Source organism: Anopheles funestus, chromosome 2RL (genome assembly GCF_943734845.2).
Source record: "Anopheles funestus chromosome 2RL, idAnoFuneDA-416_04, whole genome shotgun sequence".
NCBI classification, from domain to species: domain Eukaryota; kingdom Metazoa; phylum Arthropoda; class Insecta; order Diptera; family Culicidae; genus Anopheles; species Anopheles funestus.
In genome coordinates this window covers 37,170,253-37,193,376 of record NC_064598.1, presented here as the reverse complement: position 1 = coordinate 37,193,376, position 23,124 = coordinate 37,170,253, and the positions used below count along the sequence as shown (strand labels likewise).

The following is a 23,124-nucleotide window of genomic DNA, read 5'->3' as shown; positions in this document are numbered from 1 at the left end:
TTTAAGCAATTAAAAATATACTCTTTCCACGCAAAATTTTTCAGTAGTTAAATAAATGTACATTTTTTTCATAACATTCCACTAGTTTAACAAATGCTTTTAGTTTAGATAGATAGACAGACAAGGATATTAAAAACAAACTTTTTTAACCTACAAATGCACTATCACCTATAGTCCGTCAACGATTTTGTAGTGCGGTTTGCATAAGCAAAGGCACATAAAAGCTTCCATACGTAAGCTTCCGTTGAAGCGATCGTCTTCAATCAATGAAATATTAAGTTTATGCAATGTTTAGAAACGGTTTTGTTAAACTCGATATCAATAGATTTCAAATTAATGCAAAACACTTTATGGTCAAGGTGATTTACTTTTCATTATTAGCAATACTTTGATTGATTTATCGTGTCACACAAGACCACGAGACACCTTGAATTATCCGACGAACACAACACAACTTATAACCTGTTCAACGCATTCTTCATCGCTCGTAAACTGTCCCATCTCAAGGGTCTGTACCGAAAGCAGTCCGATCGAACCGTTTGTCGTTCGAACAACAACAAAAATCAATGTCAGTTGCGTACCGATCTCGATCCACCTTGACCCAGTGCACCAATCACGCATTGCCCCGTTTGCTCTGTTTACCATCTTCCGGGCAGCCGCCAACACTCGATCACACAACGATCGGTGCGTATGCTTCGTATGCATGCGTCAACACCTGTTCCGTCTACCATTGCTGCTCACTTTCATCGTAACACCTTCCAAATGCGAACGAAACAAAGCACACCGAAGCAGTTTCCAGCGTCTACCGGAGTCCGAAGCCCGCAGCTCGGTGCTGCGGTAATGCTGCGTTGGGCAAATTTTACGACTGTAAATCAGCTCACTTACACCGTTCGCACGTTGAGTGTGGTATTTTTCCTTTCTTGGTGTGTGTATGTTTGTTCTGGTTTTTCCACTTGCCGCCGACATTTTCTATTTTTCCTCCTATTTGTTTGCTGTGTTATTTTACCACTTCGTAGTCACATGAGTCAAGCACATAATAGCAGGCCTTGACGGCTTGGGTGGATTTTTTTCGTGGCTAGTGGCTTCGTTCGGTTCTGAAATATTCTTTGTTTTTCATTTTTTTTAGATGGGACCATCCGACTTTACGTGCTTACTACTTGAACCGCTTGTGCAATGTGCCGATGTACATAAACGTAAAGGTAATTGTGTGGCATTGTTTTATTGGAACTTACTTTATTCCGAGATATTTATTGTTGAAATCATAAAATGGGTTTAAACTTCAAATGCAATTTGTTGTTTTTTACACTAAGTACTTTAGGGGGGAAAAAAATCTTTAAATCAAAACCGCTTCCTCATCGTCCAAAGTTCAATGGTCGTGCAAGCAAAATAAAAGGGTCAATAATCCTCCAACGCAACCCCAATGTCACATTCCGCAACATAATTCCCCTTCGTCTTCCTGCTTTGCAACGAACTGACCTTGGACACTTCACACGACATTCACTCACCTACTACGCGCTGTTACTTTCAGCGCACACCGCCAAGACACGAACCCTCCAACCGGTTTATCCCTGCACAGCAGCGCTACGTCAGTGCAGGCTTCTAGAAAATGATTCCCCCGTTGCATAAGCAACGGAATCTCCGGAGATGCCAATAGGCGCAACACCTACACAGCTGCAGCGAAATGCAAACGCCTGCAAGTGGTTATACGCCCGTCGAATGGTTGCGAATTTTTGCGAACGGAAAGTTCTTCCCTCGTTTGGGAGGAACATCCTTCTCCCGGAAGTGAGCATACAGGAAGATGACTAACGTGTACGTACATACACTTACACGCCGACTAATTCCCACATATCGACACCAACACACCTTTGCACACGGTCATTATCAAGCCGCAGCTTCAGCTGAACGGTGAAGAGGACTCGCAAACATCTCATGACGCAGCAGTATTTGCGTTCGATCTGATCGAGTGATTTTAGCCCTCCCCTCCCCCCACCCGTTGTTCCTCACACAACCTCTCCCACCGTACATCATTAACGCCCCACCAACCTGTTACCGAATGAGGGGGGTTTTTCGCGATCATTGGTACGGGCAACCAAGGCGCGATCTACACCGCCCAGTTCCCACTCGTATTCGTACGCGATCGGTCGACTGTTGGTACGCGCTAGGTTCGTGTCTTCGCCAGTACGCAAGTTTCTCGTTTCTTGAGCTATAGTTAACTGTAAGCAAAACCGTTCTAAGTTACCTTTTTTCACGCGATTAGGTCCAGTTTGACGGCAAAAAAAAAAATTAACTGCGTGTGTTAAATTTTATTATCTTAAATTAAGCTTTATCCCGTTTTCGGGCTGATGAACGGGGAGCAGAATTCTAAAAAATTCACTTCACAGCAAAAATTCCACTTCTATCCGGAAACGGACAACACCTGTTCGCTTCGAAGGGCCCAACTAATAATAGCTCTCGCTCCATTCCACCACGCCCGCACGGGCAGGCGAAACGTTCTCACGCCGTAAGCGTGATCAAGTGGTACAAGAAATAAAAGCAAAGTGTTCCGCTCCTAGTGTGATCTTCGGTGTAGTTACGGAAACGATACGGAACAGTGTTAGAGTGTGCTTGAAGGAAGAATGTTTGAAATATAATTCGTGCCTTGTCGATTGATTAGCGTGTACACACTGCGCGCTAAACGAACGGGCAAACAATCGCTTTGCGGCATGAAACTTTACCCACCTGTAATGCGCTAACGAGACGCACTAATGGGCATGCCGCAGTGTGAATTTGCCTTCTATCCACTATAGAAAAAAAATAACCCCTTCGAATCGTACCGTGAAGTCAATAACGATGGAAGTGCAATCGCGGATTTATGATTTGAATGTTGACCAACTAATACCCGCCCGAAGCACTCCTGCTGCTTTACCGCACCATCCAGCTAACACCCGCGGCCTGGTTCATTTTCTTTTCGGGGCTTTCTTTTGCGCCTAAATAATTCACGCTCAAGAGCGCCAAAGCGAAAGGAAAAACACCATTTGTTCGTATCGGATTGGCATCATTAAATCGGCACATTGCCGGGTGAAAATATTTTCCGCGGTTCGCGCTTGCAGCAACGGCATTAAAAATGAAAATGATTTAACCAAAAAAAAAGTGGAGTTTGAAAGTGGAGTTAATAAATTTATATTCCTAGGTGCTGTGTGCCGGACATCGGGTCCAGGTGAAGTTTATCAAGTGGCCAGCCACAAATAGAAACGAAAACACACCTTTACAAACCGTGTGTGACCGAGTGGGTGTGTGTGTGTGTGTGTATGTGTCAGTAGTTGTGTGTTTCTTGTAGGTGTTCATCAAATATTTGAAGCAACAAAAAAACAGCAGAAGTTAAAGGCGGGGAAGTGTAGCGACGCAATAGGTAAGCTTTCCAAAACCCCAAACGAGGTTATTTTTTTAGCCTAAAAGTTCATTTTTCCAGGGTTAGTAGTTGCGAGAATTATTAAAAAAAAACAAATATTTACTTCAACCAATGCAGAGAATGTTACACTAATGGGGATGATAAAGTGTTGCTTCCTTGTTGAAAACATGGTTTTGAAGCGAACAGTGATTAAGCATCACTTTTTCATATCTAGATCGAAAGCGTATTATTGAATCATCCCTGCGCGCTGTAGCTTTCATATGACGCAAGTCATAAATTATTAATTAAAACCCATCAATCTGTTTCGCCAAAAAACAAAAACCAAAAAGCGGTTATTAAAAACAAAAACAATTACACTTTTTTTTTAAACAACTCCCAAACCACAACAAACTTCGGGGAAGTGATACAATCAAAATCCGAAAGGTTTCTTCCGAAACTGAACGATGCGTGCTGCTCGATCGGACCGCTTCCGCCATCGGCAACGAATTCACGGTCGTTCAAAGTGGCCAACCTTCGACTGTGGCTTTCTAGTGACCGGCCGAACAGAAACGCTCGCGGAAGGGAGAGACCGATGGCTGCGCAATACACTGTGCATGCGTCATACATTTACTGCTCAGGTGCGCACAGTGCGTAAGCTTCGGGGCATATTTTCCATCGCAACGAACGAGAAAACTTCCACTGTGGCTCGTGTCTCAACGCAGTCTCTCGAACGTAAAGATGCGGGGAAAAAGATTGTCATACCACACATGGTTAATGATTCCGATTCATTCAAATAAACCGGACTCTTCAAATCACGCACGATCGATGTCTGGCGACACAGACACACAGGACGATCATTGCGCGCTTGATGTAACTTCAACAGCAACAAGCGACGAACTCGATCGCTAGGTTCGAATTAGAACTGGCACGTGTAGCGTGGTGGGGGAATGCTAAAAATTCATCCCTCTTATGTCATAACGGGATCGTACCACATACGAGATGGCAATAAGTTTTTAGCGGCTCGGTTTTGACATTCCGGTCAAACCTGTTTGTGATTATGTGTTACCGGCTTGGACACCTTTTTATCCGATCGGTCATCGAACTACGATCGTTCGCAATGGTGCCCCTGAAATCGAGACTAGCTACCCGCAAGGTATGCTCACTAATGGAATCTGGAGGGCTTTACAAGATTGGCACCATATTCGCCGAAATTTGGAACAAGTTTTTTTTTGTTGTTGAGAGAAATATCAAATTTCTAAGGCCAAACATGTTTGGCTTTTATGCCGGATATTGTTCGAATGGAATTTCTTGTACCTTGTTTTTTTCCAAACCAACAAACAACATTGATGGCTATCGTAGGATGTGTTTTAATTTTTATTTGTTTTCATTTTAATAATTTGGTCTGGGTCTGGGTGGAGCATAAAAATGCCCTTTCCAAACGACTCCAAGCGTTTGGTGTAGTCATTTAACCTTGAATATTTAATTAACTATCGCTAAACGATTTCAATTTCCCGGTACCAACATTCATCAAGTGTTAATGTACGCGCTCCGTCCGCAGTACGGAATGTGACGCATACGAGACACCCTCCAGTACTCTATGGTTTTGCAAAAGCATTAGAAAAACGAAAAACCATTAGCCAGCGCACTTTGTCCTTTTTGCTCACCGGCACCGGCAATTCCGGTGCAGGTAATTAAAATTTGTCGAGCACACTTCCGACTACCGGATGCCGGCTACCTTATCGTAGCCATCATAACCGTGCCCTGAACTGAAGCGGCCTATAGACAGGCTACCAACCTACAATTATTAGTTCCAGTTGATTAGCCCACTGGATGGTGACGTGAGAGATTTGCTCACCCTCTCTCTCTTTCTCTCTCGATTGTTTACACTTGTTATCTGTTCTACTCACTCGCACTGTTTTTCCCCATTCCCTTGGACAGCGTATGTATCCTCTAAATGATCAACTTTTCAATGTCATAACCCGATGACATCCACAGTAAAGATTTGTCGTAATTGTGGCCTTGCGTTGCGTTTGATCGATCGAAAGCCGAAACCGGATGGAATGGCTTGTACACAGGGCGGGGGAACTACAACAACACCATCCAACACGCTCGCATGCACCACACTAATCGGACGATCGAAACCCAACGTTGTGACAATGAGCCATAATTAAGCAACGTAATAGTCGCCCCGGCTCGTACCATGGTACCCGCAAACGGTTGTTCGTGGTTCGGTTCTGACTTGTCTTTAACGTCACACGCCCAACCGCCCCCTCTAGCAGGGACAGTCGTGTATCACTTATTACCGACTGATGAGTCGGCGAAAGTGTGCCCACTAAGTCGCTGCATTTGCCGGCGTGTTTAACAATGTTGCCTGAAGAAGATGGTCCAACCAAAAAGGCGGACCAGCGTTTGTAATGGTGCGACATCCTACCCGATTGGTACCGATAGGCACGAAATCTTCACCACACACACACACAAGCTACATGCTTCGCGACTTGCACAAAATAATTAAGTAACACCTTCCCCACCGTACGATCTGCCACTTACCACGGCGAAACGAAAACAATAGCAAATCAATCGATGCAACAAACCGGGTCAAATGCAGTCGTACCGCACGATGGCTATCACGCTGATGGCGCACATGGGTTGCTTTTGCAGGGAATTTCCCTCGAAACGCGGCAAGATGGAGGGCTTTTGGCAGGGTAGGAGGGGAGGAAAACCAGAGCAAAACCTGTTCGACAATTGTGTCCCTCCGCTCGTGAGGTTCATTGTTGCCGCAACATAAACGTTACCAAACGATGCACCATCAATAGCGCACCAGGACACAGCTTCTTCTCTGCGCGTACACGAGCGCAAAATGAGGCCCGCTACATGGCACGACATCGCATAAAATAAGCCACACACTTTTCACACCAGCACGCATCGTTTGCTGCGACCATTTCACACGGATGCTGACGATGATCATCATCGGGTCGCACTATCGTAAAGCGATGGTGCACGACACGTATGGCCACGCTTATGCTGCTCTGCACCCGTATCCTCGCGCTATTGTAATTAACCCAAAAACCGCCTCAACGAGCCAATGCAATCCGATGCGATGCGCCGTCGGTTTGCTGCAAGGGTTGCATTGACCCCGCCGAAAGAGGAGGAGGAGGACACTGCTGATGCTTGGAGTAAGCCTCGGCAAAACATTTTGCCAAAAACCCTCATTCAACACTTGCACTTTGTGGAGTGGCATTCGGTGCCTTTTGCCGTTACAGTAACCTTCCGCATGGTTCGTACACTTCCAGCTAGCATCCCACCTCGTAGGCTTAGTGGTGGGTAACCGTTGGCAAAGTGCCCCGTTAAAGGGTGGTATATACAAACCCTAATCCAAACCTAGCGTGTGTCATTGCCCCCCGGAAAACAGTACTGCTTTCATTATTATCATTAATAGATCCTATTGTGATTTCGGATGCTTACAATGAACTGTTTAACAATGTAACCCATTTGCACTACGCACCCGTTGGCAAAATGGCTCAATTAACAAACTGCCGACCAGTAATATGCGCCGTATGGGCACCGCCTCGCCTCCCAAAAACACATGCCGGCCATGGTAGCCTTCGGCCGAGGGGTTTACACCATTTTTGGTGCAGTTGTGAGAATGCAAAAACCGATTTCTCGCAGTAACTTATTGATGTAATCGGTTTTCATGCGCTTTCCTTTATTTGCTGATCGAATTGTACAAACCAAACTAAAACCCATTGTTGGTTAAACCGGTTTTGCGAGCAAATAATGGCTGGAAACTCATTTAGCACCGGGAGGCATCATTGTTTTTTTTGGAAGATAGTGGTTTTGTTGGGAAATTAGTTGTTGGAAGTAATTTTATTAATTGTCCAGCTTGCTGAATGCAACATTGGATTAGTATGAATGCTGATGCTGTAAAGAGTGTAAGTAGTAATTCTTAATTTGAAGTTTAAAACATTCGCGACATTTTTGCTTTTTGACGTAAATTTTTGCTAATTATTGATTTATATTAAAAAATTCTGCTGTTCCACACTTATTTAAGATTACAACTAATTTTGATCAGTTTTAATCAGTTCAAATCAGTTTTAATCAGTTTCAAACAAAACATTTTATAATCTATTTTCATAACCTTCAAACATTCATTCAGGTTTATGCAGAGTCACCTTTACTACGCAATTAAAACATCAACAAAGAAACAAATGTACAAAATTAAAGGAATTACATTACTCAGTGATGTATGTGTTAAACGACGCCAGTTCCACACGATAGGACTGGGTATCAAATCCCATCCGGACCATTACCCGGTACCAAGGACTGACTCTCCGGCTACGCGGTAAAAATAAGTCTAGTAAGTCAGAAATTGGCGGCATGACCTTAGAGGTCGTTAAAGCCAACAAGAGAGAGAGAGAGAGAGAGAGAGAGAGATATATATATATATATATATATATATATATATATATTATTCAACAATAGAAATTATTTAGCGTGTAATGTTAAACTTCAAAAAGGCTAAAAAAGCCCTTTTTCGTTTAGTAGATTACCCTCTTCGGCTCCTCATTTAAAGAATGATTCATTTACTATAAAGAACGCGTGTAATATTTCACTACAGGAGCAAACGTAACGAAAAAGTCTTCCGAAAACTTCTTAAAAGCAAACCGAAACTCTTACACGATCGATTCAATCGTTTCCTTCGCCATCACCAATACTAAAAAAATACATCGAGAGGTTCAATTCACTGAAGACCAACTCGAAAAGAAGATTTCCGGTGTGTGATTTTTTTTATGATGGCCTTTCGACCACAGCATACCGATTCGTACCGATGAAGATGATGCTCTTATTCGATTTGCAAACTCATCCCATCGCTTCTCGTTCTAACGACGATTCACAAACCGACACTTATTACCATCGCAAGTAACTGTAAGAAACTAGCAAAATGAAAAAAAAAATCATCACCATCTTTTCCTGGCGGACAAGGAACGAGCGTTAACGAAACACTCGCTAAGGGTTACCAAAAATCAATGTTGCCGTACTGTCAAAAGGTTACAAGTGGACGACGACGAGTTCCACTTCCAAACGGTGTGTCCGTGTTCTTCGCCCATGATTGACGTCATGATTAGCAAAAGAAGAAGAAGAAGAAGAAGAAGAAAAACCCTCACGATCGACAAACTGTGAATTGAAGAATAAATAGTTTTCGCTACTCGCAGTACGCAGCACTCTTGGACGTGGTGCAAAAGTTTGGAGATGTTCGTATTCCTTCCTAGTTCTTCTTCTGCCACTGCTGCGAGCACTTGTTTGCTGAAGGTTAGGCATCCGTACAGTACTCAAATAGTGGATGAATAATTTCATAATTCAACATGTGATTTCCAGACCCAAAGGCCAATTCATTTGCGGTTAACCACGGTTGGGTTCTGTTTCCGGCAAAATGCTTGGCTTTTGCTTATAATGCGGCTACTGATTGCTGATGATTACTTCTGCATAAACAAATTAGTAACCAAACATAGCGCACGTTCTTCCTGTGGCTCTGGTTAAACTCATTTTTTTCGGAAAATGTGGTTTGTTCCCAGAAATTCAAATCCAGCTGACCTTCAGAAGTTACTCATATCGCTTTTTGAGGATAGAGAAATCACCATTCGTTTGTTGCTGTTTGTTGTGATGTGAAAATAAAAGAAACTTATTTAAGGTTTGATTGCAAATGCCAAGAATTCTCCCCGCCACATAAAGCACAGAACAGCTCGCCTGGTGAGTTTGTGCAACAAGTGCAAACAGCGCTGTATGGCTCGAGCTGAACCACCAACGGATGCTTTACTGTATGAGGACTCTTCTTCAACTCTTTAGAAATCGTATACCCTCCAAACAAGCGCAGGATGTGTGCAATCAGCGAACGCTACACAAAGAGCCTGTGCCAATCTTCACTACTGCAAGCGTATCTAGAGCACGATGCTTTTAAACACCGTCCATACACACACACACAAGAACTAATATGTTCGCGAACGGATTATTAAACATGCAACGATCAAGCACTGTAGAGTTTACATTTAATGACTCTTGTAGCCACACTCGACGAAACATCTGAGACGTGTGTGTTCGTGTGTTCGGTCGTTTCCATTCGCATGATGCATCTATAAATGAACATGAAAGTGGCCTCTTTTCGCCCGACCCCCCCTCCCTCCCCCCTTACCACTCATCCCTACATACACACACACACAAACGTACACATGCGAAGGACATAGTCGCGTTCTGCTTACCTTCTGCTCACATTCGCACACGGTTGGGATGGTTTATTCAGCAAAATGGAAAACCTTACCCCGGATGTGACGCACCTGGCGGTAGACCGCGAATGTGTGCGCACACATATCCGTACGATGGATGATCAATCGATCGATAAATCGAATCAATCACGAACCGTTGAATCATCAGTGCGGCGGACGCATTTTCAATTTCCCGCACCGACTTCGCTGACCCTGGCGTCGGAATTCTAGGGCGTAGATATTTTTGCTCATCTGTTTTTTTTGTGTTTTTTTATTAACAGTACAAATCGCGATCGAGTGAGTCGGATAAGTGCATAATTGTACTTGAAGTCAATTTCCGCTACAATAATACATAAAGAAGAAAAAATATTCAAAAACACACGCCAAAATAAAAATAACAAAAAAAACCTTCAGCAAATGACAACTGTTAAGCGTTTGTGGCACGTATTGTGTCATATTTTTTTGTAGAACGGAATTGGGCAAAAAAAAACAGGGTGTCCCCAAAACAATTGCGGGTAAAAACAACCCTCCACGAACACGTACCGATAGTGTGCGTTTGTCAAGCGCAAACACAGATACATGTTGCTTTCCTTCTCTCACTCTCTTTCGCTTCCGTTGACACTTTGGAGCAAATGAAACGAAAATTAAATCAAACAATAACACCAACAGCGAAACAACAAACATAAACATCAAACAGAACGCACCTTTCCACGGACCGATATTGCAATATTGGACCGTTCAGCACGCCACACTAGCGAAACGGGATCAGGCGTGCGCACATATTTGGATAATTGCATTCCGTTTCGCGAATTGCATACATTCAGGAGGATGGTGGCTTTGCCGGGTGGGTTCCGCGTGGATAGATTGAAACAAATTAAGTTTTAATCTTCGACAGCATTTAAAACGCCACCAGTGTGTACGAGTACGGGACGGCGGGCTGCAGTGTGAAGCATCCAGGATACGATGAATCAAACTCTGTTTCGGTCAGAAAATCATTAGCAAGTTGCCAGTTCAGCTGGCGAGAAAAAATCCCCCCTTGTGTGAAGGTAGTGGTTACAAAAAAAAGGATGTAACGAAACAAAAGCTATCCTCACACGTAGCTGTGTGCAATGGAGTTGACCGAAAATGGCTGAGCAGAGGGGCACCGTGAGTTAATTGATTTCAGTTGTCCTATCAGATTAATGGTTGTGGAATGGGGAGAAAAATGGGAGACAACAAAAAAAACCCAGATATATCCGAATACGGCATCATATCAGGTGTTTATGGTGACATATTCTTTGCGATTCAATGGAATCAAAATTTTTTTTCTTTTATGTTATCTGTTGAGAAGTTTTTGTTTTATGTCCGTTTGAAAATCGTTATTTCAGTTTTTTTGTACATCGATACAAGCTATTAACTTTATGTTTTTTTTTATACTCTTGGAAAAATGCAGGTTCACAAAATATTTTACTTTAATATTTTTTCTCTCTCGTTGTTTTATAATTACCATTTTCATTATTTTTCCAATTTGACAATGACAATTGCTTTCATTCAGCTTTATTATTTTCATTATTTGAGCCATTTTTTCATCGAAAATTTATATGCAATCACTAAATTTTCATTTCTTGAAAGATCGAAGAGCTTCAGTTTGCTGTTAGACAAATTCTATAATGATGGCGTCTTTATATAATAACAAAATGTAATTAATAATTTGTCAATAATAAGTATCTTGTTGATAAATTATTCCTACTTGTTATTAAATTTTAAAGTACGTCTGCATCCATCAAAGTGCATCAAAATATAATTTCACTCCAATCAAACACTAAAAAAGTGCACGGTGGACATTAAACCACCTATACGAAGAAGTGAAATCAATTGGTTCCCATTTTCTCTAACCTTCCGCTGCTAATGGTACATAAATCCCTTTTACCCTACTTGTACGATTCATTCATTAGGCAACATTTTCTATTACATTGATGGTCCCCATCCATTACCGTTCAATTAAAATGTTTATTTTATACCGAACCTTGCAGGTCAAAGTCAGCAACACTGTCAATATCTTTCAACTTCTTCACTCTCTATCGGGGCCACTCTATTCATTATAAGCATCGCTTTGTGGTGGCTCCCTTTGCTGCATGAAGCACATCACCATGGTGTAGTGTCTGGTGTAGGTGATGCAAGGTTTAATAATAATGTTTGAAAATTTGAAACATCTCTCTGACGCTGCCCCGTGAAGGTGAAGTCGATTCGCAGTCATCGAACCGTTTGCCTTACGATCGGAGGGCATTGAAGCGTTCAAGGACATGCTCCCGCAACGCTCGTAAGGGGATGAAATTTGTTTAAACGAGCTACACTTTCCTTCCCATCGAGCTGACCAATCCGATATGTGAAACGCATGAAACGATAATGAATTTCAAGAGTAAATCAAATGAGCTTACAGTCCTAGGTAGGAAGTCGCACGGTTGACCACAGTCCACCGTTCGCAGCGACGATACACCAGTGTAGGATTGCGTCTCATCGCTTTTTCCAGTTCAATTGCAATTGCCAATGAGGCTGCATCATTCTGCATTACAATATTAACTCATAAATCGACCCCCAGGGGTTCTTGATTCGTACGGCCTTCACCCTTGTCCCGGAGGCTTAAAGGGCAGCGCACGGTTCAACGACACGTTAAAGAAAACTTTCCCACAAAACTGCTTCACATCCACTGCAACTAAATCTACCAGCTAGTATGGTTGAGCCACCTTGAGAAGCGCAACACATGCAACCAGCGCAAGGGTATGAGGTGAGCAATTCAAATTGGCTTGCAATGGCAAATCCAACTGCCGACTACCGACTGCGTTCGGGTCAGAGTGGGCGAGACAGGTTTCATAGCGCGATTTTTTTTTCTTGTTTTTTGTTATTCCCTCCGAAGCCACGTGCATCACGGACGGTGATAAAACTTAGCAAGTAGAAGGCAATCATTGCAAGTGCACCACCACGCCCGCAACGACCCCTTTGAACTTGCATTCGAGTTCATTTTTTTTGCTCCTCCTTCGCTTCACCCCCATTTTCCCTCAACCCCCGGCCGGTTGGAGAAAAGTTCAAGTTCGGCTGGGATTGAGCGTAGCGACTCAGCGCGCTCAAAACAAATGGTCCGTCGTCGTTAGTGTACCATCGCAACCAGTTTCAAGGTATTCACCGCCTGGCTCAGGATATCATTTGCATATGCATGAGCCTCGTTCGCGGTGGGAGTTTCAGGACAGCAGAATTGCTTTAACTCCGAAATGAAAATGAAGAAGAAAAAAAACACACGGTTAACGCCAACCAGCAATGAGGCTTCACCCCCCCCTGTAACATCCCCGCTGCCTTTGGGGATGAACCGATGAAAAGATCACTACTAACACTTACCACAAATGTGTACTATACAGTGCGACATCACCATCCAACCCAAATCCCACGAGTCTTGACCCGTGAAGGACTTTCGGCTTCGTTTTTATGTGCCTTTTTTTCCTCAGTTACATCCAATCTGGACCGCACAATGTAGGGTAAAAAAGCAACATGTATGATGCAAATGTTATTAGCAAGCATATAATGAGGTGTGTGGTGTCATCGGTGGCACTTGTCGAAGTGTGATCCACTTTTCAAACTGGGGAATGAGTTGCTATGCGTTAACTAACGGATATAAACCAGCAATCGCCAGTAACACTTAAAGCCTCCCTCAGCAGCTGCTTCTTTACTTATATTTAACTAATACTTTAAGACGGACAAACATAAATTAAAGTAGTGTTTTGTAAAGCATTTCTTGAAGTGAAATTGTACATTGCGACGTTCAATTTGATATCTATTAAGAACGTTTGTATACATACATCCTTTAGCGTTTTGCATATCAAAACTACAAACTAGCAAAAACTGAAAACAAAATCCCAACTACAGCTCTCATAAAAATATTCCAATAGTAATCCAACTACACCGAAGAACTTCAAGCAACTAGAAACTCATGTTAAATGAAATAATAAAGTGCAAAAAAAAATACCCAGGCAAATCTTTCCAGCAAGCAATGTGAAGTGTGGCCTAATGATTTCACTCGCAGAGAAACGACCATGCTGGTTAGTTCCGGTGAAGTGACCCAGCATGGATCATGGGCCGGTGCACTGCGTACAGGAGCATTACCTCTGTTACTCTTTCTCCGTGGTTAACCGCAATGAAGGAACGGAGACTTACCGACTTGTGGGCTTTCTCACACTCTTTCACATCGAGCAGAACGTGGGAAAACTGCTCACACATCAACCTGCTTCACATGTGAGACCATCTGAGCTTCCTTAAATATTCATGTCTAACTACAGACTGCAGTGGTTGCATTCGGACCCACCACTTACCCATGGCCATGGTTCTTAAAGAGGAACCCGGTACGTCCTTATTAGTCGTCTCATGTAAGACTCGTGTTTTCAATTGTACACAACTATTAAACCGTACGTGCAATTTATACTTATCTTTTGACGACTATTTCGACAAGCAATTTCTTCATAAATTTTGAAATTAATCTTATACTAAATATACTAAACAACAAGTGGTAGATTATTCGGTTTTTTATTGCTAAAGTATGCACCTTTAACTCCTTTTTCCAAGGTTCGAACGCTCTACCGAAGAAACACATCCTTACCTCAGCATTCAAAAGGCAAACATAAAACGATTTAAATGCAGCTTCTCACCTCACAAACGATTGCACAAGCAAGCAGCAGGGAAACGAACATAGATGAAATTACATTTTTCTGCACAATTACTTAATGAGACATCAACCGTATGCACACGTGAACGGGTGTAAAAAAACAGGAAGGCATTTTGTTCGCAGAAAAATGCTAGAAAGAAATGAATAAAACAGCATCCTCTCGAACGTGTGTAGTACCGGGCTTTAGAAGCACGATGGAAGCTTTTATGCATTTTTGCTTTGCATTTAAAAAGGCATATGCCCCGGTGTACATTCCTTGGCCGAGAAATGAAATTCTTTCTGCTGTGGTGAAAATGATTATTTTTTTCAATGTGTTTCAGTTCCTTACTTCTTACTTAAAAGCTGTATACTATACACACTCACGCTAAAGGAATCCTTCGGAGGCATAGAACACTTACTTCTGAAACCTTCCTTTCCATGCTGTCGGTAACCCTAGAACCAACCTCTAAACTTTTCCCTACAGCCCGCTACGTATTTCCGGCTCAGGCTTGTTTAATTACAAAATTAAGAGGAAAATTACTGATTGTTAGCTACCCGATGCAATTTCAGTTCCGATGCGTTCTGGTCGCGTCAGAATGCTTCGTTTTGAGCGGTCCACTACCTTAACGACCGTTGCCCAGATCCGAATAGACGTTGCTCATCGATCGTCATTGACGTCAATGGAACGTTCCGTGTGTGACGTTCCGTTTTGCAGCGGTGCTCTAGGTGAGTCGGTACACTTGTGCCTGGGTACGTCTCTAGCTGTAGACTCACTTGCCCATTCCCTTGATCCTGTTTGTGGTAAGCTAATTAGCCTGAAAACTGGTTTGCATCGAAAGGAACTAACTCACGGCTATTACCCAAAGCTTCCCCATGCTATGTCTCACATCTAGCAGAACAACTCCATCAAACAAATCCACAAATTTACAATTGTATGTAACCATACGATGTGTCGCACTGTCATTTCTGCCCGCTACACCACACACTTTGGCAAATTAATTTAATCAAGCAATTGTTCTAAAACCGTTTCGTGATTTCCAAAAAGAATGAAGCACGCAACACGGGCTATCATTTCTCAAAGCCACAAAAACAAAGTATGGTCATCAAACGAAGGAACAGTACCGCTTCGTAGCAGCGGAAAACAAAATTCGTGTGCCACATTAAGTGAAAACTGCTGTCAATTAGTTTAACCTTTCGAATGGATGATGCTATTCGTCAAACGCAAGACAACAACAGGCAGTGTCCGGTCGCACGCAGCAGCACATCGGGTCACGCAAATAAGATAGCCTACAGACACGAAAGCCACCATTTAAAGCACTCACCATGGCAGGGTGGCCTGTAAATGCAAATGGTCACCGATGGTCACCTCATCTCATCTGCGGGGCAGGCGGCACAAACCACCGACAGACGGGTTCGTCGCTTACGTGTCCAGTTGAACGCAACTAATCAAGATTACGCGTTTTTAGATCGAGCGCATGGTAATGGATTAGTGTCCACGGATAACACCTTGGACTTGGGTGACACCATATCATCAGCACTAGAAGCGGAAGTCTCTTTTTCCGTGGTTCATGGAATTGAAAAGCGCCTCAGATGGGTGGGAGGTGAAAAAAAAGCCTGATAATTAGGCGAATTAATTCGATAAATGTGCACACAGTCGTTGGGGGAAGTGATGGACACCTTCGCCCTTTCCGTAGGGGTCAATGTCTAATATCAGCGCTCGACTGCGCACAGTAAGGGTATAACCTGGGGGTGTCACGACAACCCTGACCGTGGCCACCATTATATCGCACCACCCAGAGGGAAAGATAATTGCTCCGGATGGCAATACTGTACACCAGCACCAGTGCACAAGATTGATCCGATGTCGATGCGAAAAAAAAGACGTAAATATTAAACGGCCTCTACGACACCTGCACCCATTGACGGGACCGGTGAGGGGTCAGCTAATTACGAGTCTCGCACCCTCGCTACGCTCGGAGTTAGTTGGAAACATTTACATAACCGGTACCGTATGATCATGACATTGAACTGTTACCTTGTTCGATGAATGAAACATCCTCTGTCCAATAGCCATCCCAAACACCAAACACGCGTGGAAAAGGAGCAGGTGGCGTGGGGACGATTTAATTTCAGTAGTTTTCCACCCCGTGTGCGCGAGACTGTTATGGCCGTATCCTGCCACGGCTAGCCGCATTGCCGTGTGTATCAATCATCCAACTTTTACCAAAGTACAACTAATCGCGCGACGTACACTCCCCGTAACGCACACTCACAAAACTTAACCCCGGCCCGTACCTTACCGCTTTTCGTTCACGTTCACGAAATGCCACTGCACAAAACCGCACAACATGCAATTTCCATCCGAAGCGTCCACCGAATGGGTGCGGAAACACGATTTAATTCAATTAAAAAACTTTTCCCTTTTTACGCGCTTACGATGGCGGTACGGCCAATGCCGCTAGCTTATCGTTTTGCCACGATCCGGTCCCAGAATGTCAGGCTTCCGTGCTTTTGCTGCGCGTCTCTCTCACACACACACTTTCTTCCTGCATTTTACCACAGCCGGTACAGGAGTTACCGTAATGCATATTCGATTCGATGAGTCGAAGGAAAAACAGAACCCTCAAAAGCATTCCGCCGATGAAGTGCGGTCGACGATGCGCATCAGTATTTGATTTTAAGTTTCTCCAAGTACATATGTACTACGCGAAGTACTTTGAGCAAATGCGGCAGCGCTATGGAAAACATTTGAATATGCTACGGAGAAATATGCTGCACAGAAAAGTTCGCTTCCTTCCCAAGCGTATCGCTGTAAGCTATCGCATCAAACTAATTTCGAACTAATAAATTGATTGCTTGTTCTTATTGGCAAAAGTTGTGACGCACTCGCTTTGCATACTGTTTAGCCATTAGCTTTGATGAGTTTTTAATGTAATGATGGTTCTTTATTCATAAAGAGTATTGAATCAAAAAAAAAATCTTCATTTTTCTTTCCTTCCCATATCGCTCCTAAGGCTGTGGTTTGTGAATCGTTACTTCAAGCGCTGAATATTGAACAACAATGGCCATGTCAAGTTTAATTAGGTTTTTGTTTTGTTGCGCATGGGTTTACTTCCTGAATGCTAGCTATTAATTGAGCACACAACATTAGATTTTTTTTTGTTCTAAAACATCACATCCTGACGCACAAAATCGTCATGCTTTATCGTTTTGGGTAGTATTGATTGTTAGTAAGGCAGAGCGAGATAGCATTACGATTTAGAAATCGATTACGAAAACCATTTTTTTTTATTACAACAGCTGTCATGAATTGTTTACCTACGTATTTAGCTTATAAATATAATGTTTTATGAATACATAGTGACTCGTCGATCGATTCTTTAACTGGATAGCCTCTTAGCTTTGCTGCTCCTGAAAGTATGCAATTCCCTTGTTATAGCAGGCTATTAATATTCATAACAGCCTATTATAAATAAATTTAATTTTGTTTGACCATCCACCATGCATCACAGTAATTTCCAAAAGCTCAATTTATTTTGCTTCTACAGACAGTCGAATAAAAAAGTAAAAAAAATTCAAGCGCACAAACATGTAGTCATAAATCAGTAACTTATTTATTTATTTATTTTTTTGCATTACTAATTATATTCTCTCAACGCTAATGTTTATGTTTTCAATCTAGTCTTGTAGTCACATCAAAAGTACCTAACAAATCACTCAACTACTCCTCGAAACCATTAGGTAAAACCCCTTCCCAAGCCTTCTTCAAACATCGTCCATCGAAACACTTACACTTTTTTTTCGAGAATTTTCTCACAAATCATCCCTCTCCCCTCGAATCGTAGGCACGAGGATGAATGCAAAATAGCGGAACAATTTCCTATACCCTTCAGCTTGGCATAAGAACACAAACCTCAAATAACGAAAGCAAAAAATCATAAACAACTGCACTTTCGCACATAGCTCATGCAATTGAAACTATTTTATACCTTTCGGTTCGCTAGTTACCACGCACCCTCCGCCACCGTTTTTCCACCCTATCGGTTGCGCAAGTTTCGAGTTCTATCTCACACGATAAAGTTTAGCGTGCCCTAGCGTGCTGCAACCGTTTGCAAACTGGCCAGCAAACCTTGCAGGTTGGCAATCGTCCGAATTGCAACCGCACCCACCACCGAATGCTCACCATTTTTTTTTTACCAAGAGCAAGTGCAAGTGTGTTGTAAAACAATGCCACATTCTTGTTTGTAAGAGAGGCTCAACTTTCCGTGACACCAGCTTTCGGTAATATGTGCTGTCTCTAGTGAGGTGAGGTGGATGGGTGGCATTGGTATGTTCTCCAAATGGTAGAAGTTTATTGTGGCAAAAAAGAGACCTCACTTGAATCTGTTGTTTGGTCTACACATGTTACTTACTGGGAAAGCATGTACATTAGGATATTTTTATGCAATTGTTTCCAATTATGACATTTATACTTATACTGCAATGGAATGTCCTTTTCAGGACGCCCTAAAGTATACTATATAATTTAAAAATGCACACATTATCTAAGATATTTGGTGACAGAATTGATGATTTTCAGGGTAAATTTATAAAATCTAAATTAATTACAAAATAACTCAAAAAATAACTCACCGATGAACAAACAAAAATTCCACATTCAGCTGCAGCAACGAGTGAAACTGCAATTAAATATCTTTTTATTTTTATCTTCCCCACCAGATAAACATTGTAAGCTATAAATGCAATCGATATGCCCTACAGTACAAAAACACACAAACGAGAAAGAAAAAAACCAATATCGATAGTAATCGAATATACCAAATCGCCTTGATTTCCAACGGTCCAACGAATTTCACTCTGCATCCGACAGTCTGGGAATGGAGGTGTGGTTGTATGCTTCCCGCACAGAATGATATTTGCATTAATGCAGTTAATGCAGCTCTCTCCCGGTCGAAGCTACACGAGCAAACATACAAACACCGCGTCAAGCTTCATTAACGGCAATTAAATTGATATTTCCTCCTGCATGCGCACATCAACCAAATTGCTTCTCCCGTACTGCAAACGTGCGAATAGGGGGATGCTGCAGAAAAAAAACCACTATAAATGCAACCGTTGCTCGGTGCAAGGATAATCAGAATGTTGGGAGGGTTTGTTAGGCACGTGAAAGATTCCAAGCGGGATGTGAGATGGAAGCCATTCCATTAACAGCCTTAATTTACACAAACACGAATCACTACATCGAGGCCCGTTGCCGATAAATGGATGCGCATTTAGCGTACCCGAATGTCAAATAAATTCCCGGCGTAAAAGTTTACAGAAGATGAGATGATTGCCTAACGCAAAGTACACATTGTCTGATTGAGTTAGACATGTCTTGTTTGTCCAGTCGGTTGCGTAAAGAATAGCTGTATTTAGGTTTACAAATATAACGCTGCCACGGTTCTAACACTAATACTGTTTCTATAAATCTCGTCTCACCACAGCACCATGGATGCAGAGTCGGAAGGAATTCCACCGGTTGCGACCGGCAGTGGCCAAACGTCTGCCACCACCGATACAGATTTTGACCTCGCGGCGAAACGAAAAATGTTCATGTCGCAACCCTCGACCGTGGCCATTCGCCGACAGCAAGCCGTCTGTGTACGACGGGCGCACAAAATCTACGGTACCAAAAAGAACCCCAACGTCATCCTGGACGGGTTGAACATGACGGTGCCCAAAGGCTCGATGTAAGTATTGCACCGCTGCTCGTTTATTAGCTCGTGATTAATTATCTTCCTCTCCTCTTTTTCCACCTTCAATTGACCGCTAGCTATGGGTTGCTGGGTGCATCGGGTTGCGGTAAAACGACACTACTCTCATGTATTGTCGGTCGGCGTCGGCTGAATTCTGGCGAAATCTGGGTACTCGGTGGACGGCCCGGTTCGCGCGGTTCCGGCGTACCAGGGCCACGCGTCGGTTATATGCCGCAGGAGGTAGCACTGTACGGTGAGTTCACCATACGCGAAACGCTCATCTACTTCGGCTGGATCTACGGCATGACCACGGATCAGGTGGATGAAAAGACGGACTTCCTGTGCAAGCTGCTACAGCTACCGAACGCATCGCGGTTCGTCAAAAATCTCTCCGGAGGCCAGCAAAGGCGCATGAGTCTCGCGGCGGCCCTTTTGAACGAACCCGAGCTGCTCATCCTTGACGAACCTACCGTCGGTGTGGATCCGGTACTGCGGCAAAGCATATGGGATCATCTGGTCGAGATCACCAAGTCCGGTAATACGACCGTCATCGTGACGACGCACTACATTGAGGAAACCCGACAGGCTCACGTGATTGGACTGATGCGAGGTGGCAAATTCCTGGCGGAGGAGTCGCCCGCGGACCTGTTAGCGCAGTACCAAGCGGAATCTCTCGAGGACGTATTTTTGAAGCTGTCCGTGCTGCAAAATATGGGCAAACGAAGACGTTCGTCGATCGCGCAGGAGGTTGTGGAGCATGTGCGCATACCGGCGATCAGCAATCCTGCACTCGATCTCTCACCGGAAGAAGATCATGGCGAAATATCGGGAGAATTCGGTGACAATATATCCATGTCATCAAGGGGGCCTGATGCGGTTACGCCAGAAATTCAGGCACCACCATTACCACCGGAAGAGGATACAAAGACACCGTTCGTTGACTACTTGAAGATCATCAAGCCGAATCACATGCGTGCATTGATCTGGAAAAATTTCCTCTGGATGTGGCGTAACGTTGGGTGTGTTGAATGACATTTGTTCTTTTATTTTTTGTTTAGAAAGTACCTTAACTTTGATTTCACTCCCCATTCACAGTGTGATGGCATTCATTATCGGATTACCGGTGGCACAGATTATTCTTTTCTGCTGGGCGATCGGACATGATCCCGTTGGGTTGAAGCTGGCTGTTGCAAACTACGAACTCGAGGAAGCAGGCTTTGGACTCCAGGACTGTCCAGTGTACCCAGGATGCAACTACTCGTTGCTCAGTTGTCGTTACATGGAATATCTAAAAAATAGAAGCGTAGTAATAGTGAGTATTATAAGCGAATGCGTTGATTGTTGCCGTACACTGATCAAGACATACTTTGCAGGAGCTCTTTTCCACCGAAAGTGACGCATTGCAAGAAGTTAGCCGTGGCAAAGCATGGGGTGCACTGGTATTTGCTTCAAACTATTCCGATTCGCTTGTGGATCGAACCGAACGGGGCCGTGATGTGGATGACTTCACAATAGATGCGTCAAATCTTGCCGTTACTATGGATATGTCAAGTAAGACAACTATAGCGTTACTCCTAAGGAGATATGCTTCTTTAATTATCGGTTTTGTCCCTTTTACAGATCAGCAGATAGGAACACTACTCTACCGGGACATTCAGTACGCATACTTTGACTTTATCGAAAACATTCTGACGGACTGTGAGGTGAACCCATCCAACGGGCGAATCCCGTTCCAATGGAACAAACCTGTCTACGGTGATCGGAAACCAAACTTCACGGACTTTGCTGCACCTGGTGTTATTCTCACGTAAGTACCAAGGCTCAGTAACGGTGCCGAGTGGCATTGTGAATGTAGTGTTGTACATATCTCCTTCCTTAATTTCCCTTTGTTGCAGCATTATATTCTTCCTCTCGGTCGCGCTAACCTCGGGCGCCATGTTGATCGAACGGAATGAAGGAATTCTAGAGCGTTGCCTTGTCTCTGGCATTACCGGTATCGAGATTCTTTTCTCCCACGTTACCACACAATTCTTGGTGATGTGCTTCCAGACAGCGCTCGTTATGGTGTTTAGCTTCTCCGTCTTCAACCTTACCAACCGTGGTGACATCGTGTGGGTTATACTGCTCACCATTCTGACCGGTCTCTGTGGCATGTGTTTTGGTAAGTATCCGAATAAGAATTCCATCTGTAAGGTATACACAGCCATACTAATGTTGTCCTCCTTCACACAGGTTTCGTCGTATCTTGCTCCTGTGATAATGAACGCTCCGCTACGTATATGGCGATGGGTAGCTTCCTGCCGATCGTGATGCTGTGCGGTATCATCTGGCCGATCGAAGGCATGCATCCGCTCGTGCGGGTATTCTCCGTCTTTCTGCCACTCACCAAATCGACCGAATCGCTACGCTCCATACTGCAGCGTGGTTGGCTGATCGAGGACCCGAACGTATACATCGGATTCGCCTCTACCGCCATCTGGATCGTAATCTTCCTTACCATTAGTATACTGTTGCTCAAGTTCAAGAAGGGATAAGCTGCTTAAACGATAAAGGTTTCAGTGTTTGAGCTAAATTCGTGATGGTGGACACTGCTCCAATGAGCCCTATTGCCCACCAAAATGGGGTTGCTTAGTCAGAGGGGGTATATATCTTAGGTTTTTTTTTTGTTTTGGCTGGTCTAGAATTCATTTCATTTGACGGACCCAATGGGGTAGGTAGGTAATCTATCCTTAAAGAAGCAAGGAGGGAAGAACTGAAGCATGCACTAGACGGTATCGGAATGGCATATCTCTTCATAGGCAAATCGTTACCACCAGCAAATGGCGGTGTGCGTAGGCTAGCATGTCTATATTTATATCATTCTACATCGACCGTTCTCCTCATAACGTACGTCTCTACTCATCGTTCGGTAACTATGAATGTACATGTTCACTGTGCGTCTAAAATTATTCTTTTCGAATAGATCGTACGAAAAGTGGGATAAGCGCAAGTTTTGGTAGGTTAAACAGGATAATGGAATTTAATAAACCAAACACCTATTTTAGATTAATATTTATTGATTTCTTTTTTTTTCAACAAAACACAAGTCTCACCCTTCTT

The 23,124-nt window shown here is 43.3% G+C and overlaps 1 protein-coding gene across 3 annotated transcripts; it reads left to right on the top strand.

Moving 5' to 3' along the window:
- Window positions 1-2,090: 2,090 nt before the first annotated feature.
- LOC125761055 (ABC transporter G family member 23) lies at window positions 2,091-23,074 on the top strand. 3 transcript variants are annotated; one of them, XM_049421835.1, is made up of 9 exons: window positions 2,091-2,215; window positions 3,170-3,388; window positions 19,774-20,019; window positions 20,103-21,044; window positions 21,121-21,337; window positions 21,399-21,576; window positions 21,646-21,832; window positions 21,921-22,186; window positions 22,258-23,074. In XM_049421835.1, the coding sequence occupies exons 3-9, from the start codon at window positions 19,778-19,780 to the stop codon at window positions 22,557-22,559; spliced, it is 2,334 nt and encodes a 777-aa protein (XP_049277792.1). In that variant the 5' UTR covers window positions 2,091-2,215; window positions 3,170-3,388; window positions 19,774-19,777; the 3' UTR covers window positions 22,560-23,074. The 3 variants fall into 3 exon arrangements, with proteins under 3 accessions (XP_049277792.1, XP_049277793.1, XP_049277794.1); XM_049421836.1 differs by having other exon boundaries at window positions 2,101-2,178; XM_049421837.1 differs by having other exon boundaries at window positions 2,106-2,162.
- The last annotated feature ends 50 nt before the right edge of the window (window positions 23,075-23,124 follow it).

Excerpts from the sequence above, each read along its gene's own strand:
- LOC125761055 (XM_049421835.1), top strand. The coding sequence starts at position 19,778 with ATGGATGCAGAGTCGGAAGGAATTCCACCGGTTGCGACCGGCAGTGGC. Across the intron at positions 21,338-21,398 it reads AAAATAGAAGCGTAGTAATA|GAGCTCTTTTCCACCGAAAG; the intron begins GTGAGTATTATA and ends CATACTTTGCAG. Across the intron at positions 21,833-21,920 it reads GCACCTGGTGTTATTCTCAC|CATTATATTCTTCCTCTCGG; the intron begins GTAAGTACCAAG and ends CCTTTGTTGCAG.